This window comes from Pholcus phalangioides, unplaced genomic scaffold (genome assembly GCF_987345545.1).
Source record: "Pholcus phalangioides strain wild (caught in Gottingen) unplaced genomic scaffold, Ppha-v1.0 ptg000020l_1, whole genome shotgun sequence".
NCBI classification, from domain to species: domain Eukaryota; kingdom Metazoa; phylum Arthropoda; class Arachnida; order Araneae; family Pholcidae; genus Pholcus; species Pholcus phalangioides.
Window position 1 is genome coordinate 7,603,946 of NW_028301613.1, and position 21,178 is coordinate 7,625,123.

A 21,178-nucleotide genomic window follows, 5' to 3' on the forward strand; every position below is an offset into this window, starting at 1 on the left:
ATGAGCCGGTATTCCTGACTAAAGCACCAACCGACGATATCTGGATTTATCCATAGGCATAACTGTATGAAATTGGCACTCACAGGGTTGGGGGAGTTCATTGCCTCACTAGCCCAAACTGGTTGAGATACCAACTAGTGGTGTGTGGGTGTGCCGGTAACAGGAGCAGAGGAGCCTGAGCGAGATTCTGCTGCATGAGAGCTGATTCTCAATCCAGGCGATGAGCCGGTATTCCTGGCTAAAGAACCAACCGACGATACCCGGATCCATTGATTATTGAACCTGAATATAAAATTGGCATCCGTCTATCTCCCCCCCCCCCTCTCGGGGCGATCGTGCCCTGAGGTCTATAACCCTGAGGGTCAGCAATGGACCGATAAGATAAGTGTACAACCACAAACAACATCGTTGTAGTAATAATCAAGTGTGAACCAGGTCTTAAAGACCAAGACGATAACGAAACTAAGATAACCGAATTCAGATCCAGACTGCATAACTAATCGAGAGACGCCACGCTAACGATATGAATTGGACCACACCGCCAGCGATTACTCTCTTGAAACACCGCAGGCATTCCTGGTCTCCCACAGAAAGTAGCTTACTGTCATATAAATTGAATTGTGCCAAAAAGACCTCTGTGTCTTCCAGGTGCCTCAAATACTTACATCAAAGTGTCGTCCGACCTTTATCTCTACAGAATCACCAACATCAAGGAAATTTCTCATCTACCGCCCTACCAAAGTCTATCAAGGCCAGAAGCACCAAGAAACGGATCTAAGTTGTGCTCGGCAAATAACATTTTCAGCTGATGGCGAAGATGGTGGCTTTCGCATTTATGGACGAAAGTCGGACACAATCTTTCACTAAGGTATAAAACCCCCAGGGTCTCGTCATCCCGGCCATAAAAAACCTCCACCCTACAAACTCAGCCCCCAAACATATCGGTTCTTGAACCGGGATTGAAAACAGTTCGAACATGACAAAATATTGAATTCGGTAATCTAATAACCTTCGTTTGAACTGCCGTCACCTGTAGGAAACGAACCTGTTGAAATAGAAATCCCTTTGAGAAAAAAATGATTACAATATAATATAAAAAAGTTTAGTTTTCGGTTTTGGGCCGTTCATTCGTGGCTCTTCGTCGACAGACAGTCATTAAAACTGGTCGCATAATAAAAACATGGATCGTTTCCAAAAAGGAAGAGGAAAGAAAACCTCTTCCGACAGGTGGGGCTAAAAAAAAAGCTAAAATTAATACTCTTGTGCCAGAAGAGTAGAAGTCCGAGACGATCGTGGCCGTGGCGACTTGCCAAAGAGAGATTCCCTACGCAGTTACAGGTTACGTAATGGGAATCCGTGACATCAACAAAACGTTTCTGAAGCGCCGTGACCTTCGTCGATAGAATTCGAAAAATAAATAAAAGTTGTGAAGTCGTTAATGAAAGTAGGTTCTCGTCAGGAACGTCATTCTCGTTAGTGTGGTGCGAGCACCGAACCTTGCGGGAGACCATTTACATTACCAAATCCATCTTCGTCGTCTTTATGGATCGTGAAGTCAGGTCCCTGCTGTTAGAAGAGGTTCGTTCTCACAAGCCAGCGGCATTGAGATGCGTCGAGACCTTGGTCACGAACGTCGGCGGATCCAGGGTCGTCGAGAGGAAGACGCCTTCGGGTGGGTTCTTCGGCCATGTCCTCTCGACGGCAACCAACAATGACAAGCACTTGAATAAGTGGTTCGCCGAGGATTACAGGCCCGACTTGCAGGTCGCCGTCGTTCTGCCGGGTCTGATGCTCGGTAAGTATTGTAGAGACTATTTTGCGTTTGAAAAAATTATTTCCGGTTAATTTAGCTACTGGGAATATTGCTTGCGTGATCCACTCGTGGCAGGAGGGCATCGTAAGGATTCATGATCGAGCCCAGGTCCTCGCGATGTGAGACCGTCACGATGCCCACACGAATGCACAACGTAAACTCTTTAGTGTCCAACCAAGATTTTGGTACGGAGGTGTTTAGGCACTATGCACGGTGTGTTTATGAATGTATATTGCGGGCCTACTGATCAAGGAGGCGGGACTTATGCCGAGGTAAGTCGTCCCACATTAGTGACTTGGTTAACCAACTTCAACCGACAACAGAGGCTGGCAGGTGATCCAGGCATAGGCGGAGATAGACTTGGAAGTCTGGGGCGGGGGCACGGTCATTATTGCTGGGGGGGGCGGCACGATGATGATGATGTCAATTCATATATGCATATATACATTAGATCAGTCGACTTCACCTTTGACGCTGGGGGGGGGGGGGGGAAGCCCGTATCTCCGCCCATGGATCCAGGGCGGTAAATTTGGAGAATGGATAGTTAAGAAAATTAAGCTAGACCGGGAAGTAGGTGACAAAACCATAAGTCGGAGCTCGTTGACAGGTGGCATGTTTCACTTACGTTAACGCGTCCAAAATAACTACTTTGGTGTCTAATTTTCGTGAATGGCGTTGATACCTTTTGAAGGCATCATATAGCAGTTGCCACCTAAAGATGGAAAGATTCCTTCTCTTCGTCAATCTCTGGAATCGAGCTTCTGTTATATATGCTTCTATGCGCAATCTCGCCATACTGCCCGTATCGTAGTATAAGGTCATTATATACACGGCAATACTTCCAGTTCACGAAATTTTGATGTTTGTTGTGGGTCATGTGTGTCCCACAATCGACTGACCGTTTTCAAAATGGAACAGCAAAAAAACGGTGGCAGTTATTAACGTCATTATTGCAGAATATGAATGTGCGAAGTTAAGGATTTCAGCCACGTCATTTATGTTGCAAAGGGTTGTACAGTTATTAAAATAAAATTCTTTATATGGACCCCCCTGTGCCCAAAAACCCAATCAGAAAGTTCTGCCCTGTCTCTCCTGATACCAGCAAAAAAATATTCCAATTTTTAAGTCAAATATTTGCTGAGATATTTAAATTCGACAATCGGAAAAAAATTGGGAAAGAAGCATTGTCCGTTAGTTTTGGTTGCTCTCTGCCGACTTTCCTCCAACTTTCGAATTCAAATATTGGAACTCAGAAAAGTGAATATTCTTTTGTTCGCATCAGAAGAGACAGTGCAACAACTTTCTAATTGGGTTTTTGGGCACAGGGTGTCCATATAAAAAGTTAATTTTTTTAAAATTTTAATAACTGTACAACCCCCCCCCCCCCCCGCAACATGGATGACGTGGCTGAAATTCTAGACTATTTATATTTATATTCCGCAAGAATGGCTTCAATATCGAGTGTCTGTTTTCTTGCTATCCCATTTTGAAAACAGTCAGTCGATTGTGGGATTTATTGCGGAAGAAAGACCACCAAGTTGAACATCTTCCTTAACCAGGGCCGCAACTTGGGCGGAGCCGGTGGGTCTCTTGCCCCGGGCGCTGAACCCGAGGGGGCGCAAATTTCATTCTGAAACCTCTCCTTCAACATTACAAGGGGGCGTCAAAATGCGCGCTGGCCCCAGATGACCAAGCATCTACACTGCTCAAAACAATTAGGGGAGCAAGCAAAAAAGTGTAGAAAACCGTGCGAGACAGCCACGTATTGGCATACAATGGATAGTACACGCGTATCAATGCGCAATACAGAAAAAAGACGTAAAAAAATTTGGAATTAAGCTTTAGTTCTTTGAAAATATGGAAAAAACTTGAAAAGATGATTTATGGCAACAATTTAGTTACATGTAAACGATAAAAAAAAGTACTGTTTAGACATGATGCATGAGTTTAAATAGGGCGCGTGGTCTCCTCGAACAGCTAAGACTGCTGCACACCTGTTTGCCATGGATGCGATGAGGTTATCGATCAGACTTTGGGGAATACTGTTCCACCCCTCAAGAAGTGCAATCTGCAAGTCTCGGACAGTAACAGGCGGCCTTGGTCGCGCAGCAATGCGTCGTCCGAGCATGTCCCAAACATGCTCGATTGGATTCAGGTCAGGAGAGCACGCTGGCCATTCCATACGCTGTATTGTTTCGGCTTCAAGCATGTTCTCCACCAGACGAGCTCTATGCGGTCGGGCATTATCATCCTGGAAAACAAAGGAATCTCCAATGGCTCCAGCGTAAGGGATGACATGAGGTCGCAGTATCTCGTCTGCATACCTTCGGGCCGTCAAAGTGCCATTCCGAATGATATGCAGGTCCGTACGTCCGCCTATGCTGATTCCACCCCATACCATCCAACCAGCTCGTCTGTATTGTGACCTTTCACGAACGAATGCGGGGTTATTTCGCGTGCCCCTGTCCCTCCATACCAGAACACGTCGGGTGTCACACTCCAGACTGAATCGGGACTCGTCTGTAAACAGCACTTGGCTCCAATCATGTTGCTCCCAATCTCGATGTTCAGCAGCTCATCTTCTTCGGGCCGCACGGTGACGTGGGGTCAACGGAATGCAGACCATTGGCCTACGTGCATAGAGCCCTCCCTCATGAAGCCGATTACGTACTGTTTGGCTGGACACCCTTCGTCCTGTTGCCAAGAGCAACCGTATTTGCAGCTGCGTATAATTCTATGCTCTGTTTCGACGGGCTGTTAACCGTACATACCGGTCATCAGTTGCTGTAGTGGCGCGTGGCCGACCTTGCCCTGGTCGACGTCTAACATTTCCTGTTTCTTGGAATCGATTCCACTGCCTTGCAACAACACTTCTGGCGACTCCAACAGCGTCCGCGACACTACGTTGTGTTTGCCCGGATTCCAGTCTGCCTATAACACGCCATGCCATGGATTCCGGTAAATCACGTTGTTGAGACATCCTCAAGTTATCTTGTCTCAAAAAAAATACTGCGCAATCGAATTTCACAGTTACGGCAGTAAAACAGACGTTTCTGCAACATCCCGATTTCTGCCCTTGTCTCCTTTTTCTGGTTTTTGACGTCATGAACTTTGATTTGCATATAAAGTTTTCTTCTTCCGTTTCCTGCTAGGCTTTAAATTATGGATGATTCATTTTATGTTACTTATCGGTATGCATCTTTGCGTAATTTTGTTAAAACCATGTGCTCCCCTAATTGTTTTGAGCAGTGTAGTTGCGGCCCTGTCCTTAACAATCACGACGTTCACTTGCTGATGCTGCACGGGGAGTCGGCATCATTAAAAACCCATTTGCCACACGATCACGATGTCCAGTTTCAAGAACGTAAAATAAAGTTCCACATCGAACAAGAAAATTATGGAAGAAACGTAGTCAGTATATATATGGGATGAAGCCAAAACAAAAAAAAATGGCTACCGATCGAAGTTATTTTTATGATAGAACAGATTCGGATTAATTTCACTAATAAAAACACGTGTTTTCTCCATTTGTGATTATATCAGGCAAAGTATTACTTATTCGGATTGATTTGTTTTTACTTGGAAAGTAAATCAATTAATAACCACAAAAAGATGGCCGATCATTATATTCCGATCAATAATAATGCCGTCGGAAAAAGAAACATCAAAGAAATTAATTATCCACAAAACGAACAATAAATAAACGATAAAAGAAAAAGAAGGAGGGGGAAAAAAGCTGTCGTCTGCTCGAAATTGTCTTTTATGACGAATGTCGTCTGCTCCGGCAGGCGTCGTATTAATACAGTGGATAAGCAACGATGCAACAAAGCAGAAGACATTTTCTTTTTTTTAATGCTTCTCTAAAAAATAATAATAAAATAAATCGAACAGCGATGTTTATGATGACGTCAGCACTGATACAGCGTCGCATCCTGGTGGCGTGAATCGATAGCGTTAATGTATTTTTCTATATTCATCTTTCTGTCGTCCTTTGTTGTCCTCCTTCGCAGATTGTCTCAGGGTCAAGATCGAAAGTCATCGTCTATTCGAACGAGGCATCAATAGTTATTAATGGAGACCGGATTATATGAGTTAAAAAAGCAACAGAATATGCACTAAAAACGCGGAGATATGAATTAAAATAGCTTAAATATTCCCTAAAAAACGCTGAAATATACACTAAAATAGATTAAATATGCACTAAAGTAGCTTAAATATGCACTAAAAATTGAGATGAGATTTAACGAACCAGTGTTCGTTAAAACGAGATTTTCGCTATAATGGTATGCGTTAGAACGGGATTCCACTGTATATATACGCTCCAAGGTTGAAATACAGTTGAATCCCGTTTTAACGAATACCTTTTTAGCGAAAATCTCGTTTTAACGAACACTTTTCTAATCCCCCAGATAAGTTTAAATAGGAACAAGGCAAAAACCTAGAACTCCTTTATTACGAAATTTCATTGTAACGCATTGATTTCTCCGGTGTTTGGGGGTGGGGGGGGGGGTGCGTTATAACGGGATTCGACTGTATGTGCGAAAAATGGAAACAAATCCATCTAATAATGCTAAAGTATGGTATGGGACTAAAAATGAAAAAAACAAATTATGCATTTTAAAAATGCCAAAAAAAAAAAGTTCACAAAAATTGTTGAGATATATGCCTTTAGAAATGCTGAAAATTGCCTTTAGAAATGCTGAAAATTGCCTTTAAAAATACCGAAATGCTCTATACCGAAATATGCTCTATAAATTCTTTAGTATGCTGTATGGAAATATCCTCTTCGAGACCGTCCATCCTTTTGTGGAAAGAGCGCAAACCATCCTAAGATGGTTTCTCTGGGCGGTCAGCGGTCATGTCTGTCTGTTTGTATGGAAATATTGAAAAATTATACGATTTTAGAAGGAAAAAAAGAAAATTGCATTTTTAAAAAATGCTAAGTTCCCCTAAAGAGGGAAAATATACGCAAAATATGGTAGGGGGAGGGCGTGGATTTTTGAAAATGAAGAAATTTGACCAAAAAATCGAAAATATCTACAAAAAAAAAGAGAGAAAAATACGCATATTGAAAAATATGCAGTAAAACTGAAAAATATGCGCAAGAAACGAGAAAACACGCATTTAGCAGCATCAAAATATGCAATTTATGGAATGCGATTAATGTGAGGGGGGGGAAATGTTAAATACAGTCAAACCTCGGTAGTGCGTCACCCGGTTAAAACGTCACTCCGCTTACCGAGTCACCTTTTGGAAGTCCCAATTGTCCTCCGGAAGGAATTCGCACAGATATTTCTTACTCCGTTTAACGAGTCACTCCGCTTACTAAGTCATATTTTTGCTCTCCCAAGAGGCACTCATTAACGAGGTTTGACTGTATATGCATTTATTCTAAAATTTCGGTGATTTTATGCATTTATATTAAGTAACTATAATTACTAAACTATGCTATTGCATATGCATAAATGCATTTGTATATTATACGGGCTCTAGTCATTAAGGGGGCCATTCAAATATTACGTCAGCAAATTTTTAGCCATTTTTGACTCTTCCCCCCCCCCCCCCTCTTGTCAGCAAAACACTGACCGCCCCCTTGTCAGAAAAATTTCTTCAGCAGCTTAAAATATTTCACATCTTCAAAAAAAAAAAAGGTGATTGATGACGTTAAGCAACCTTCAACCCCCCCCCCCCCCCTTGTCATCATCAAAAGTCAGCACATCAGAGCCCCCTCCTCCCCGATGCTGACGTAATACTTGAATGGCTCCTAACGTATTCTTTCCAAAGCTGGATGATTATTTTATCGTTGTCCTGAATCATTAGTCGGAAGCAAGAGTACGATTGGCCACAGACGTCATTTTCCACACATTCCAAACTTTAACAAAGCCAGCTTTTCGTTATATTCAGCCACGGACGCAGAATATTGTAATTAGTGCCTAAAAATAGCACCTATTGTGGTAAGCTGTGAATGTGTTGCCCACCGCGTTTAGATCCGAATGCCTTGGCCAACGTTAGAAATGCATGTGAAGTCGAAGTAAACGATTTGGAGGCATTCTACTCGTTATTTGCGTATCTTCTTTTTCGACGTTTGTACGTCAGCGCCACCTATCGGCAGTTCTTTTTTTAGGTTTTTCCCCCGTCTTTCCGTGACCTAGCGATGCTAACCCTGCAAACCATTTTTTATTTCGATTATTTTTCCGTTTTTTGTGCATTTTTGAAGTCTACGGACTTTTTTGCCCACCCTGTACATACTAACCTGTGTGCCTCGGCTTCTCTAAAGCAAGTTTGACCGAGTCAGTGGCTCGTGAGGATCCGCTTAATTCTGCCTTTATCTCATTATCAAGCATTCGTCGTTGAGAAATGGTTCCAATTCACAAAATGCTCAAAACGCGTTCAAAAATTACCCTGTACCCAGTTTTGAGGATAAAAATACAGTTTGTCATAGAATGAAAAAGATCTAAATTTTTATATGGACACCCTTCCTTAAAAAACCCAATTAGAAAGTTGTTGCCCTGTCTCTTCTGAGGTTAACAAAAAAAAAAAAAAAAATACACGTTTTTTCGAATCATATTGTAAATTATGTAAATATGATACACTTGAAAGTCTGGCGGGGGGGGGGCGGGGGGAGGCATGGCCTCCACAAGGGCTCTAGCCCTGGGACAAGGCCGCTGTGGTGGTCGAGTGGTTATAGTGACGGACTCGCGATGCGAGGATCCGGGTTCGAACCCCACAGTGGTGGTCGGCTGAAGTTCTGTGGTCGGCTGAAGGTTTTCTGTGGTTCCCAACTTCAAGGGGCGAATGCGAGCCGATTTCCCCGTTAAAAAGTCTCGCCACAGAGAGCAACAGGCCTACAACGTTACAAATATTCAATCATTACACTTCACTCGAAATTTGAAGTATAGATGGCAGCACTGAAATATCATACACAACTAGCTACACACTCAGACTGTTAGGTGCACTCACTTTGTTCCAGACTCTGCCACGAAGCTGGGCTGGAAGAGATCTCGGCAACGGGATAAGTCCGGTGGCAGAGACCCTGGCGTTCATTCATTCATTTCACGCTATAAATTAACTATGAAAGGGCCCGTGAAAAGTGTGACCGTGGGGCCGCGTAAGATCCCAGCCTAGGGGACCTTGTTCCAGGTTGCGGGGGGCCATGTTTTTGGGGGGCACGAGGATGATGATGCCAGTTCATATATGCACGTATACATTAGATCAGACGACTCCACCTTTGGCGCTGGGGGCATTGCCCAAGTCCCCCCCCCCCTCCGTATCTACACCCATGGATTTATCATTTATGTCACTTTTTACCTGTAAATAATCGGTGGCGTATTATGTTTTTGTAAGTCCCCTCGAAATTTACAACAAACTTGGCTCGTTTGGTGACGGCTATAAATTAGCGATATCATGATGCCAAATGAGAAATATAAAGATGTCATGCAATCGTAAAGATCATTCTAGAAGGTCTGTTTCACCTTTATAAGTGGCGCCGCCAGAAGACAACTCATGCAGTTGTTGAAATTTTATCGGGAAGACAAAGAGTTATTTGTAGATCGCATTCTATCTGTAGGTCACGTTCCGTCAAGATCTCTGCTTGTGAATAACTGTTGTGGAATAAATCTGTGACGTCCTACATTTTGTTTCATCCTCAGCTCATTTTAAGGACTTGTGAGAGAAACTATTCGTAACAATTTGATGTCAGAGGTGGGATCCGAACGGACGATCATATTAGTGGAGCAACTTACAATATAATTTGAATTCGTTGATATATATATTTGATTTCAAAAATCGAAGAAACGTTGGGGGGGGGGGAATAGAATAAACTATCGGGCGATGGTCCTTTCCCCTCATTTATGCTTGTCTTTCCCAATTCTTCTCTAATTTTCGAATTTAAATGTTTCTCAATCGAAATGGAAAACAAGTACGAACGCTAATCCAAAAAGAAACTTTTACAACGCGAATTTCATGTCCCTTTCTTCAATTTTGGCACAAACCCGACGGAATTTTTTCCAGGACTTTGGGGGAGAATATTTTCAGCACCAATGGCAGCCGTTGTTCGGTCATGTGGGCATCGTGAAGGATTCGCGTGACGAGAATCTGGGTTCGAATTCCACTTGTGACGCAGAGGTGGTTGGATGGAGTTGGTTATTTGTCAATTTCTAGCTTCACGCACATATGTGAGTCGATTTCCTCGTTCTAAAGTCTCGCAACAGATCCTACAGCCATGGTTGCAATCAAAAACAAAAACCGACACTGTCACCCGGAACAAATAGGTTCCCATTTTGACAACCCCCCCTTCTTCGTAATTTTGAACGAACAAAAAGCAAATTTGGTGCCCTTCCTGCTCCAGCGCTAGGGCCACCCCTCCTCCCCTGTTTCCCCTTGTTGCGGTACCGCCTACAAGTGTAAAAATATTCAGGTATAAAACTTCTCACAATCCGAAACGAAGATGGCAGCACTTACTTCACGCACAACATTAGATATGCAACCAGACAATTAGGTATATCAGGTACTCACACTTTCAGCTCAACTCACATCTGAAAGCAGATAAAATGGTAGTAAATTGCCCAATGACTGCAAACCGGAATTGTGTTGTGTGTAAAAGAAGAAGGACCGATGGTATCACTGTACTTTAGTTTGTTAAATATGTTAAAAGTTCCAGCACAAAAACGATTCAGCAACATTACAATTCATCTTCAGAAACAATCAACGAGATTGCACAAAACTACACGTCTGCTTTATGACGAGCCTTCTTTCAATATTGCTGCTCCCTCTGGTAGTTTTAATCGAACTAAAAGATAGCAGTTTTTTTAACCACTTTGCGATCAAGGACGTAATATTGCGTCCAAACGCCCGTGGATTAAACTCAAACAAGCTCTCTCTGTTTTCTTTCTTCTCTCCTCATAATCGACAAGCTTTCTTTGGGGTTCGAAGTGAAGTTGTTCATTTTACCTTCCTTTCATTTCTATACAATAACCCCCCCCCCCGACATATGATGTATCCTTCTAGTATATGCATATAAGAGCAAAATAGAACGGGTTGGGTGAATGTGAAAAGATAAATATACTTCTCATATATATATATATATACCTACTCTTTTTATCTCTATATTCTCTTTAATCTGTACTTATCTATTACATACTGTTTTCCTTTTCTTTCTTCTATTTTTTTTTTCAACTTATTTCCCTTTCTCTAACGTGCGGTTAGGTTAGGACAAGGTTACCATACTTATCGCCCATTCGTCAAACAGAGATCGTCATTTCTCGCCAAGACCTTGTAAGAGAATAGGGTGAATCATTTGAAACTGCATCTCATAAAATTCAGTGTAATTCTAGAACGTACTGAAGACCAGTTATTATGCATAAGGTAGGCGACATTTTTCCATTTGAACCTGGTGAGAAAAATTTTAATTAAAAAGAATAAATTGATGAATTTTTTTGTTTACTTTTTATCTTAATAAGATAGGAAACAATAACTAAGAAAGAAGAGATGAAATAAGGGGGAAAATTATAAGGTAATATTTTTGAATTTTGAGGCTTAAGAACATCAAAGGCCCCTGGGCCAAGTGATTTTTCTGAGGCCCTACCACACAAATTCCAGAAAATTTCAACCAAATCTCATTTTTTTTGAGACCCCTCTTCACTCGAGGCCACGGGCCGTGCCCGGGTGGGCCCATGCGTTAAGACGGCACTGTTTTGAGTTCATATTTTCACGTTTTGTAGGTCATAAATGCTTGCATATTTTCAAGATGTCATAAAAATCCGTTCCCTAATCATCATCCATCTCGAAAACACAAATCCGAAAAAGAAACCGATACAACACAATCCGTTTGCATAATGTCGACATCTGCACCAACAATACCCCTCCACACCCCCCGATCAGAACAAGAAAAAACTTTCCAACAATCAAAATCCACTTTCTTCAATGATTTTTCTCCCACACAAACAAGAATCCAACACAAAGAAACTCTTGATTATTTGCATAGAATCGGAAACTAATAATATCACACCAAACAAAGAAACAACAAGTGCACGTCGCCATCATCCATTATTCAGCACAAAAAAAAAAAGACGATGATGCTTTCAATCATCGATAATATAATTTCCGTGGTCGAAAATAGCAACAACAACAACAACGAATGGTTTTCTTTATTTTTTGGCGGGAGGGAATCTAACGATTATTTCCGATTATTATGTTAAGTACTATTGATTCCTTAATTGCTTTTCCCTCTCTAAAAGGGAAAAAAAGATACGAGATAATAGATAAACGCGTACGATTTTCATCGTATCCTCGTTCCGTTTTGTTGGGGGTAGTTTTCATAACTTCTTTTTTTTTCTATTTTATTTATCTATTTTCCGTATCCTTCCGAAAAGCAGAATTCGTTTGTTTCCTTTCTTTTTCTTTAATGTCGGAATTCATTGTTGAATGGAATGGAGATGCGTTTGTGTGAAGTGTGGGTGAGGATAGAAGTGGATTTTTTTTTTAGGCTCGTTTTTTAGCTGGCCATCTTCCAAACGCCACTTGAACTTGGCGGCGGCATCTAGTACTTTTTTTTTCTCTCCTTTATATTTGTTTGTTTGTGTATGAGGGGGTGGGTTACGATTGATGGAATTGTGCCGCACGCGTGGGTTTTATATGTATTTTTTTCCCCCTTTAATTTTTTTTTTCTTCAGAAAATGATATATTCGTCTGCTTCGGTTGCTCTTTTCTGGTGAATATTCTACGAATATAATAAGAGAAATATCATTTCTTCCCAGCATTTGTAGTAACTTGATATTTTCCATCTATAAGATATTGGAGTGTCGCCATAAATATGTGAACCAAATAAGTTATATACGACTTATTTCACGATAACGTATCTCTCTCTTTTACGAAATGCGTTCATACATCTTGTCGCGTGTCTTTGTTGGTATGTGTGTGCTTTCAGCTGTGCAGGGTCTCTTTTGGATTGCGCGTGGGGGGGGGGGGGTGTGACCCGTACAAACAAGCAATCGGAGGGGGAAGGAGATAGTGGGTGTCACTACCAGGGTCCAAGGAGGATCTTGAATCATGCTGCATGCATGATTCGAGATCCTTCTTGGATGAAATTACGCTCAACTTCCTTGTTTGTGGGACGGCGTATTCGGTAAATTGTGAACTTTAACACTCGCGTTACTTGCCAATCTGAGATGGAAAATATTCTGGGTCGATATTTGGTTGAGCCGTGGACGGTTGATAACGTACACGAAGCGAACTAATACAGTCGACGCTCGTTATAACGACCATTCCATTACAACGACAGGTAGGATTAGACCCAAATGTTTTCATAGAACGACTAATCATATATGTTTTACTTTCGATATAACGACCTGACGTTATAGCGACCATTCCATTACAACGACAGATAGGCTGAGACCCAGAAATGTGCCACGGGTAGCTTAAATTGTCTGAAAATGTGCCGCGTGCCAGTTGGGTACCCTTGGAACTGTAGGGAGGGAACTGGTTTTCTTGGACGCAAAAAAAAGCTGCCCTGGCAGTTTCAAATCGATTTCTGTTCAAAAAAGAGGTCCCGTCTTTCTTGTTGGTACAGTCAAGTTTGAACGCAAAAAAAAGCGGTTCGGTCTTCAGCTGGATGAATGTGCCACAGGTCGCTTGAATGACTTTTAAATATGCAGCACATCAGTTAAGTTGTCTGAAAATGTACCGCGAACCACTTAATTGATGTAAGAATGTGCCGTGGGCCACTTAAGCGATCTGAACAGATCACACAAGTGATCTCCAAATGTTCTGTGAGTCCCTTAAGTGAGTTGGGAATATGTCACGGGCCACTCAAGCGATATGGAACTACACCGCTGGCCACTTGAATGATCTGGAATGTTCTGAAATGCTTAGTTCATTTTTACAAAATTTGGTTGGAGGTCCTTGATTCCGAGGGCTCCATCTGACCCGCGGGCCATAGGTTGAGCATGTATGGTTTATAATAATGACATTGTTCTAGTATTAGTTTATTTTTTTATTTTGTAATCACATTCAATATTTTGCCCCCCTGCCAGGTGCCCAAGACGTTGCCCAAGACCTCTACCGGATCCGTAAGCTCGGCATTACGCACATCCTGAACCTGGCGACGGGAGTGCCGAACTGCTTCCCACAGGAGATCGCCTACAAGAGGGTCGACATCCGGGACACGCCGGACATGAACATCCGCAAGCACTTCGACGACTGCTTCCGCTTCATCGACGAGGGGCGGCGCAGGGGATGGGTGTACGTCCACTGCAACGCCGGCATCTCCCGGGCCGCGACCATGGTCATCGGCTACCTCATGAGCAGGGAGCGCATGCGCTTCGACAGGGCCCTCAGGTCCGTCCGGGACGTGCGGCCCATCGTGTCGCCAAACTACGGGTTCACGCAGCAGCTCAAGGACTACGACGTCGAACTGTTCGGTAAAGGCTAGTCGTGTGTCACCGTAGCAGCGATTCCACACCAATGGCGAGTGTTGTACTTACTTATACAGCAAGGGCTTCCGATCGGACATTTTTTCCTTGATTCTTCATGTTGCATGTTGCTTGGACATGTTGTCTCGACGAATAACTTTCCTGTTTTCAAAACGTAACAATAAAATATTTAAAGAACCACAACAACCGTAAGAATTCATATTTTATGTGCACACACTGTACACATATAGAGACTTCCTCAGCACTTCCGCGCCAAGCATTCAAATGATATGAAGTATGGTTACCACAGCGGATCATTACGCTGAATCGAAGGGGTTCTTAACCTATGGGTCGCGACTCAGAGGGGGTGGGGGGGGGGCTTCAGAGCTTCACGTACAAATACACTTACAGTCAGGAATTCTTGAGCTGTGGGTCTCGATCCAAACTGGATACGCAGGCATTGGCGGAGATAGACTTGAACGTCTGGGGGGGGGGGGGGGGGTGAAGAGCATGATGATAATTGCTGGGGAGGGGATTATGATGTCAGTTCCTATATACCAGTGTTTCCCAAAATGGGCAATATCACCCCCCCCCATGTCCTCATAAACGAATACGTCTGGTAGTCCTATGATGTTAATGGGGTAAAATAGGTGGTTTTTTTCCCCCCTCCACAATCGAGTCTGATATCAGGCTCTCCGAGACCGTCCATCCCTTTGGGAAAGAGCGCAAACCATACCAAGATGGTCTCTCTGGGCGGTCAGCGGTCATGTCTGTCTGGTAGCCCTATGTACAGTCGAATCCCGTTTTAACGAATACCGTTGTAGCGAAAATCTCGTTTTAACGAACACTTTCCTAATTCCCCCAAATAAGTTTACATGCAAACAATGTGGAAAAACCTAGAATTCCTTTATAACGAAATTTCGTTATAACGAAGTGATTTCTCCGGTCTCTTGGAGTTCGTTATAAAACGGGATTCGACTGTATTTCTAACGGATCTAGTGTTTCTGACTGTTGCTGTATGAGAGCGGAATATATCTTCTTCCCTAGGGAGGAAAAAACAAATCTCAGGGTTCGAACTGCCGATCGCCATTGTGCCAAATCACGACAAAATATTTAATTTGGCGAATAAATGAAAAATCAAATTCGCCAAATCGCGTGTCCATTTCGAATCGGCTATCTGACACAGTGGTTTTGGAATTTGCATTGCATTTGCATTAATTTGGCTCTCATTTGGCAACAACTTTTTCCATCTGATTAGCCAAATTGCTGGATTTGATTGAAATGATCGTTGTGGGGGGGGGGGGGAAGGGAACCCTGCATATACAGTGAAAGTCCGTTATAACTAGTATGGCTTATAATGACAATCTCGATATATCGAGTGAGCCAATGTTACAAAAAACTTCCGCTTATAAGAGAAGTCCGTCATAACGACAATTTTTCACGTGACTGTGAGCTGTCGTTATAACGGACTTCTACTGTATATTTAGCCTATTTATTTTGAAAGACATAAATGTGGGATAATACATCGGCTGCAGAAATTTGACGGGGGGCCACGCACCGTGGGTTCGTTCCCCTGTGCATCATAACAGCCAAAACGTTAAGCGGCTATTGCCCAGGGGGCAGAATAATCAAACTTTTTCAATCTTGAATTTAATTCTAACACCATAAACCATTTGTAAAATCGATGACGGAGGCTCACTAAAACTACAGGAAAGTTCAGGAATTCTTGGGGGCCCTTCTCGGTGGCACATCTGATGGTCCAGTTAAGGGCAGTCTTCAAAGTTTCTTATTGCAAAGGCACCAACAGGATCCCATGTCCGGTGAAGTGACATCAAGCGCGGGTCCAGATGGGGGCGATCGCTCTTCGTCAGAGTCGAGTATTATGGGAAAAAATTGCCTGTCCATGAAATACGGAATGGTACGATTTACTTACACCAGAGGTCTTCAACCTTTTTTCTAGTCGCGAGCACTGCCTATAACCCATCATCAAAAGATGAGCACCCTCACGGTAAGTTTCACATGCGAATGCATGAAATCAGGATGATTTCAATCCTTGAATGCAATTTTTACGAGGTGGTTTAATTGTAACGTTGATCAAGTGCTCGTGAGCATGAAATCGAGCACGAGCGTCGAGCACTCTGGGTGCTTCAGGAAGCACCGTGGTGCTCGAAAGCAACGGGTTGAAGATTACCGACGTACACAATAAGTCGCTCCTCTGACACATCGCCTTAGATCCGACTGCATCGTCTTTATTCGCAGCTGAAGATGTTTGCCTCCGTTCCATTCGCAGCTGAAGATGTTTGCCTCCGTTCCATTCGCAGCTGAAGATGTTTGCCTCCGTTCCATTCGCAGCTGAAGATGTTTGCCTCCGTTCCATTCGCAGCTGAAGATATCTGCCACGTCTTCATTCGCAGCTGAAGATATCTGCCACGTCTTCATTCGCAGCTGAAGATATCTGCCACGTCTTCATTCGCAGCTGAAGATATCTGCCTAGGTTTCATTTGAAGCTGAAGATATCTGCCACGACTTCATTCGCAGCTGAAGATATCTGCCTAGGTTTCATTTGAAGCTGAAGATATTTGAAGCTGCCTAGCTTTCATTCGAAGCTGAAGATACCCGCCTCCACTCCATTCGCAGCTGAAAATGTCTATCTTCGCTCCATTCGCACATGAAGATATCTGCCTAGATTTCATTCTGAAGATGCCTGCCTTTGCTCCATTCGAAGCTGAAGATGCCCGCGCCCACTCCATTCGTAGCTGTAGATATCTGCCTAGGTTTCATTCGAAGCTAAAGATACCTGCCTCCGCTCCATTCGCAGCTGGAAATGTCTACCCTTGCTCCATTCGCAGCTGAAAGATATCTGCCTAGGTTTCATTCCGAAGATGTCTGCCTTTGCTCCATTGGAAGCTGAAGATGCCCGCTTCCACTCCATTCGCAGCTGAAGATTTCTGCTTCCGCTCAGGTGTGGACCCGGAGGGGGGGGGGGGGTTGGAAACGACCGACCCTTCCAAGAACCGAATGATATGGGAAAATGTTCTGTCCAGTAAAATACGAAACGATCAAACGAACCTACACAATTCACCCCTCCCGTCACATCGTCCCGGATCCATTCCCGAGTGACATCCTGAGTTAATATTGGCCAATTCGTTTAACATACATCATCTCATGAAGGTTTGCTCGTATCCATAATTAGCACAAGACGTGCGAGACGCCATCTTGATCACGTAAGCATGGTTTTTGGAAACAAGCCACCAAGGCAATGATGATGTTATCATGAGTGAGTGCTACACGGCGCTTTCCTTGGTAATTTTTTTCACTCTCTGCACTTAGTTTATCCCACTAATAAAGTGTTGTTTGTTGTTGATAACGATTTCCTGATCGTCGGAAAAAGCACTTTCGGTTGCTTATTTGCCGATATTCTTCAAGATACTGCCACATCCCGTCTCTTCGTCCTTGCGTAGATTCAAAAGAGTCGATGGGAGCTATCGTTCCCCCTAAGAGTCTTATAAATATAGGAAAAATTGATCTCTCCCGTAAAATACCGAACCCTCCCGATTTTACCACCGTGGCCAGCGTCTCCTGAGACGAACCAGCTTATATCCCCTAGGGAGACAGAGCGGGGGCCACGGTTGGTCTGGAGGACCCTCCCGACACTTCACCTGGTTCTGCACCTGCCCCCCATTCAACCGTTGGAAGTCCTTTTTAGGATTTGCCAAAGAGCTGTGGGTACGGGGCCGTCTTGCCAATATCATGGGGCACACAATCTTCTTTGACGAGCCTTTATATACCCCTTCCCCCTCCAATTGACTAACTGATCTACTAATCCAACTTCCGAATGGTTTATGCGAACTGATTAATGCGAAGATGAATTTTTAGGAAAGAAATGAAATTCAACGCCGAAAAGCAAATTCAGCTTTTAATTGGCTTGTAGAGAAGCAAATCAGGTTTCATGCGGTTTCCGAAAAAGCGATTCAGCTTTTATGCAAATATCCGAGATGCAAATCAGCTTTCATTCTTCAGCTTTAGCAAAAGTAATTCAGCTTTTGTGCTGCTTTCCCAGAAGCAATTAAGCTTTTACACGGTTTTTTCCGAGAAGAAAATTAGCTTTCGTGCAGCATTGCGGGAAGCGAATCGGCTTTTACTCGACTCTCCGACAAACAAATCAGTATCTACGGTTTAAGCTGTTATTCTTCGGAATCTCATAAAATCAATTCAGCTTTTGTTTTCCGAGAAGCAATTCAGCTTTCATGTTGCGGCCTTTCGGAAAGAAATTCAGATTTTTTTAGCTTTCGGAAAAGCCAATCATCTCTTATGCTACGGCTCTTAGAGAAGCCATTCAGTTTTTATGTAGCTCTTATGCTGCTTTGCCCGAGAATCAATCCAGATTTGATGCTCCTTTCCGAGAGAATCAATCCAGATTTGATGCTGCTTTCCGAGAGAATCAATCCAGATTTGATGCTGCTTTCCGAGAGAATCAATCCAGATTTGATGCTGCTTTCCGAGAGAATCAATCCAGATTTGATGCTGCTTTCCGAGAGAATCAATCCAGATTTGATGCTGCTTTCCGAGAGAATCAATCCAGATTTGATGCTACTAAACCAGACACGCACCCCGTCCATATTCCTCTGAGGAACTTCTAACGAATTGGAACATGTTGGAATGTGTGTGTACGTATAGTGAACCTTCCGTGAAGGTTGTTTCTGTGAAATGCTTGTTATGTGCAGTGCTGCCATCAATTTTTTTAAACTGAGTTTTTCTCAACTAGTAGTGATTGAAGTGTAATGAATGGGTAATTATACCGCTGTATATAGGTCTGTTGCTCTCAGCGGCGAGACTTTTTAACGGGGAGATTGGCTCGCATTCGCCCCTCGAAGTTGGGAACGGGAGAAAACCAACTTCAGCCTACCACCACTATAGCGACGGTGGGGTTTGAACCCGGATCCTCGCGATGCGAGTATATGACCAATATGAGCACTCGACTACCACCACAGCAGATTTTATGCTGCTTTCCGAGAAGGCATTCAGCTTTCAATGCTGTTTTCTCGAAACAGAACAGCTTTTATGCAGCTTTCTGTGAAAAGCAGATCAGCTTTTATGTCACTTTCCGAGAAGCAATTCGGCTTTTACGTGATTTTTCGAGACGGAAATTAGCTTTCATGCAGCATTGCGTGAAGCAATTAAGCTTTCAAGTGACTTTTCGGCAAACAAATCAGCTTTTGCGCCGAAAAAGCAACTAAAATCTTATTTTTCGGCTCTTAACAAAGCAATTCATTTTTTTATGTTGTAGCATTCCAGAAAGAAAATCAGATTCTATGCAGCTTTCGGAGAATCAAATCAGCGTTCATTCTGCGGCTCTTCAAGAAGCTATTCAGCTCATGCGTAGCTTTCCAAGAAGAAAATCGGCTTTTATGTGCTTTTCCAAGAAGCCATTCAGCTTTATGTGGCTATTCATGAAGCAATTCAGCTTTTATCCGGTTCTCCGATACAGAAATAAGTTTTGTTTTTTTTTGCTGGAGAAAAAATCAATTCAGTTTATTTGCCGAGAAGCAGTCCAGCCATAATGTGGCTTTCCGGGAAGCAATCTTGCTTTTATGCAGCTTTCCGATAAGCAATCCAACTTTTACACGACATTCGGAGAAGCAATTTAGCTTTTATGCGGCTTTCAGAAAAGCAATCCAGCTTCAATACGGCTTTTCGAGAAACGATCCAACTTTTATACGGCATTCCCAAAAGCAATTCAGCTTTTTATGCTGTTTTCAGAGAAGCAATCATGCTTTAATGCGCCATTCCGAGGAGCAATCCAGCTTTGAGACGGCATTCCAAGAAACAACTTAGCTTTCATGGGGCTTTCGGAGAAGCAATCCAGCTTCTATCAGCTGCCGTAGAATTTATTTGCCTGCCGTCGTCCTTCAGTATGAATTTACCTACTATCGAAGGGAGTTGCCATTGAATATAAGAGAATATTCCACAAGAGTCAAGGTCAGAGACTCAACGACAGCAAGACCATCCGTGATTTATTCATCAGCTCTTCGAAGTCTAAAATACTCTTCGAAATACTCATCCACTGAACCCTATAGCTGCTACGTTAAAGCACCAAAATCATGGGCGGAGATGCGGGGGGGGGGGGCATTGCTCCCCCCAGCGTCAAAGGGGGAGTCGATGGATCTAATGCATAAATGTATATATGAATTGGCATCATAATCATCATCATCATCATCATCGTGCTCCCCCAGCAATAATGATCGTGCCCCCCCCCCCAGACTTCCAAGTCCATCTCCGCCTGTGACCAAAATGTGTCTGAGTTTCAACTCGTTGCTTATTTCAGCTCGTGCACTACGAGAAGATACTTGGCCTTGCCTAAAAGGGCATTTATCGGGAAGGAGGGGGGAAGTGGGGTAAGCGTGCCATAGCCCAGTGCGGCAAGACCGAGCACAACCCCGGTCTATCGCCCCGGGCAATTTACTACCGATTGAGTTGTGCCGGAAGCGTAGATATGTGTGGGTACCTAAACAGTCTGAGTGCGCATCTAGTGTTGTGTGTGAATTTTTAGTGTGTTTCCATCTACATTACAGTTCTGTGTAAGTGTGACGTTTGAATATTTGTGCTGATGTAGGCATGTTGCTCTCTGCGGCGAGACTTTTTAACGGCGAGATAACAACTTCAGATTCGAATGGAGCGAAAGCAGACATTTTCAGTTGCGAATGAAGCCGAGGCAGACATCTTCAGCTGTGAATAAAGCTGAGGCAGACATCTTCAGCTGTGAATAAAGCTGAGGCAGACATCTTCAGCTGTGAATAAAGCTGAGGCAGACATCTTCAGCTGTGAATAAAGGTGAGGCAGACAAAATTCATCTTCGAATAAAGCGAAATACAAATACAAATACAAATACGACGCCACAACAGGCAAATTGCCCAACGAGGTGCAGGCATCTTCAGCTACGAATGAAGCCGAGGCAGAC

At 43.2% G+C, this 21,178-nt stretch overlaps 1 protein-coding gene across 1 annotated transcript; it reads left to right on the plus strand.

The window, feature by feature from the left end:
* Positions 1-1,283: 1,283 nt before the first annotated feature.
* On the plus strand, positions 1,284-14,422 carry LOC149070900 (dual specificity protein phosphatase 19-like). Its single transcript, XM_089248715.1, has 2 exons — positions 1,284-1,795; positions 13,843-14,422. Exons 1-2 carry the CDS (start codon positions 1,543-1,545, stop codon positions 14,238-14,240), a joined length of 651 nt encoding a protein of 216 aa, XP_089104841.1. The 5' UTR covers positions 1,284-1,542; the 3' UTR covers positions 14,241-14,422.
* Positions 14,423-21,178: the final 6,756 nt, after the last annotated feature.

Bases quoted from the DNA above. Each gene is read 5' to 3' on its own strand.
- LOC149070900 (XM_089248715.1), top strand. From the start codon at position 1,543: ATGGATCGTGAAGTCAGGTCCCTGCTGTTAGAAGAGGTTCGTTCTCAC. The intron at 1,796-13,842 runs GTAAGTATTGTA...CCCCCCTGCCAG, and splicing joins TCTGCCGGGTCTGATGCTCG to GTGCCCAAGACGTTGCCCAA.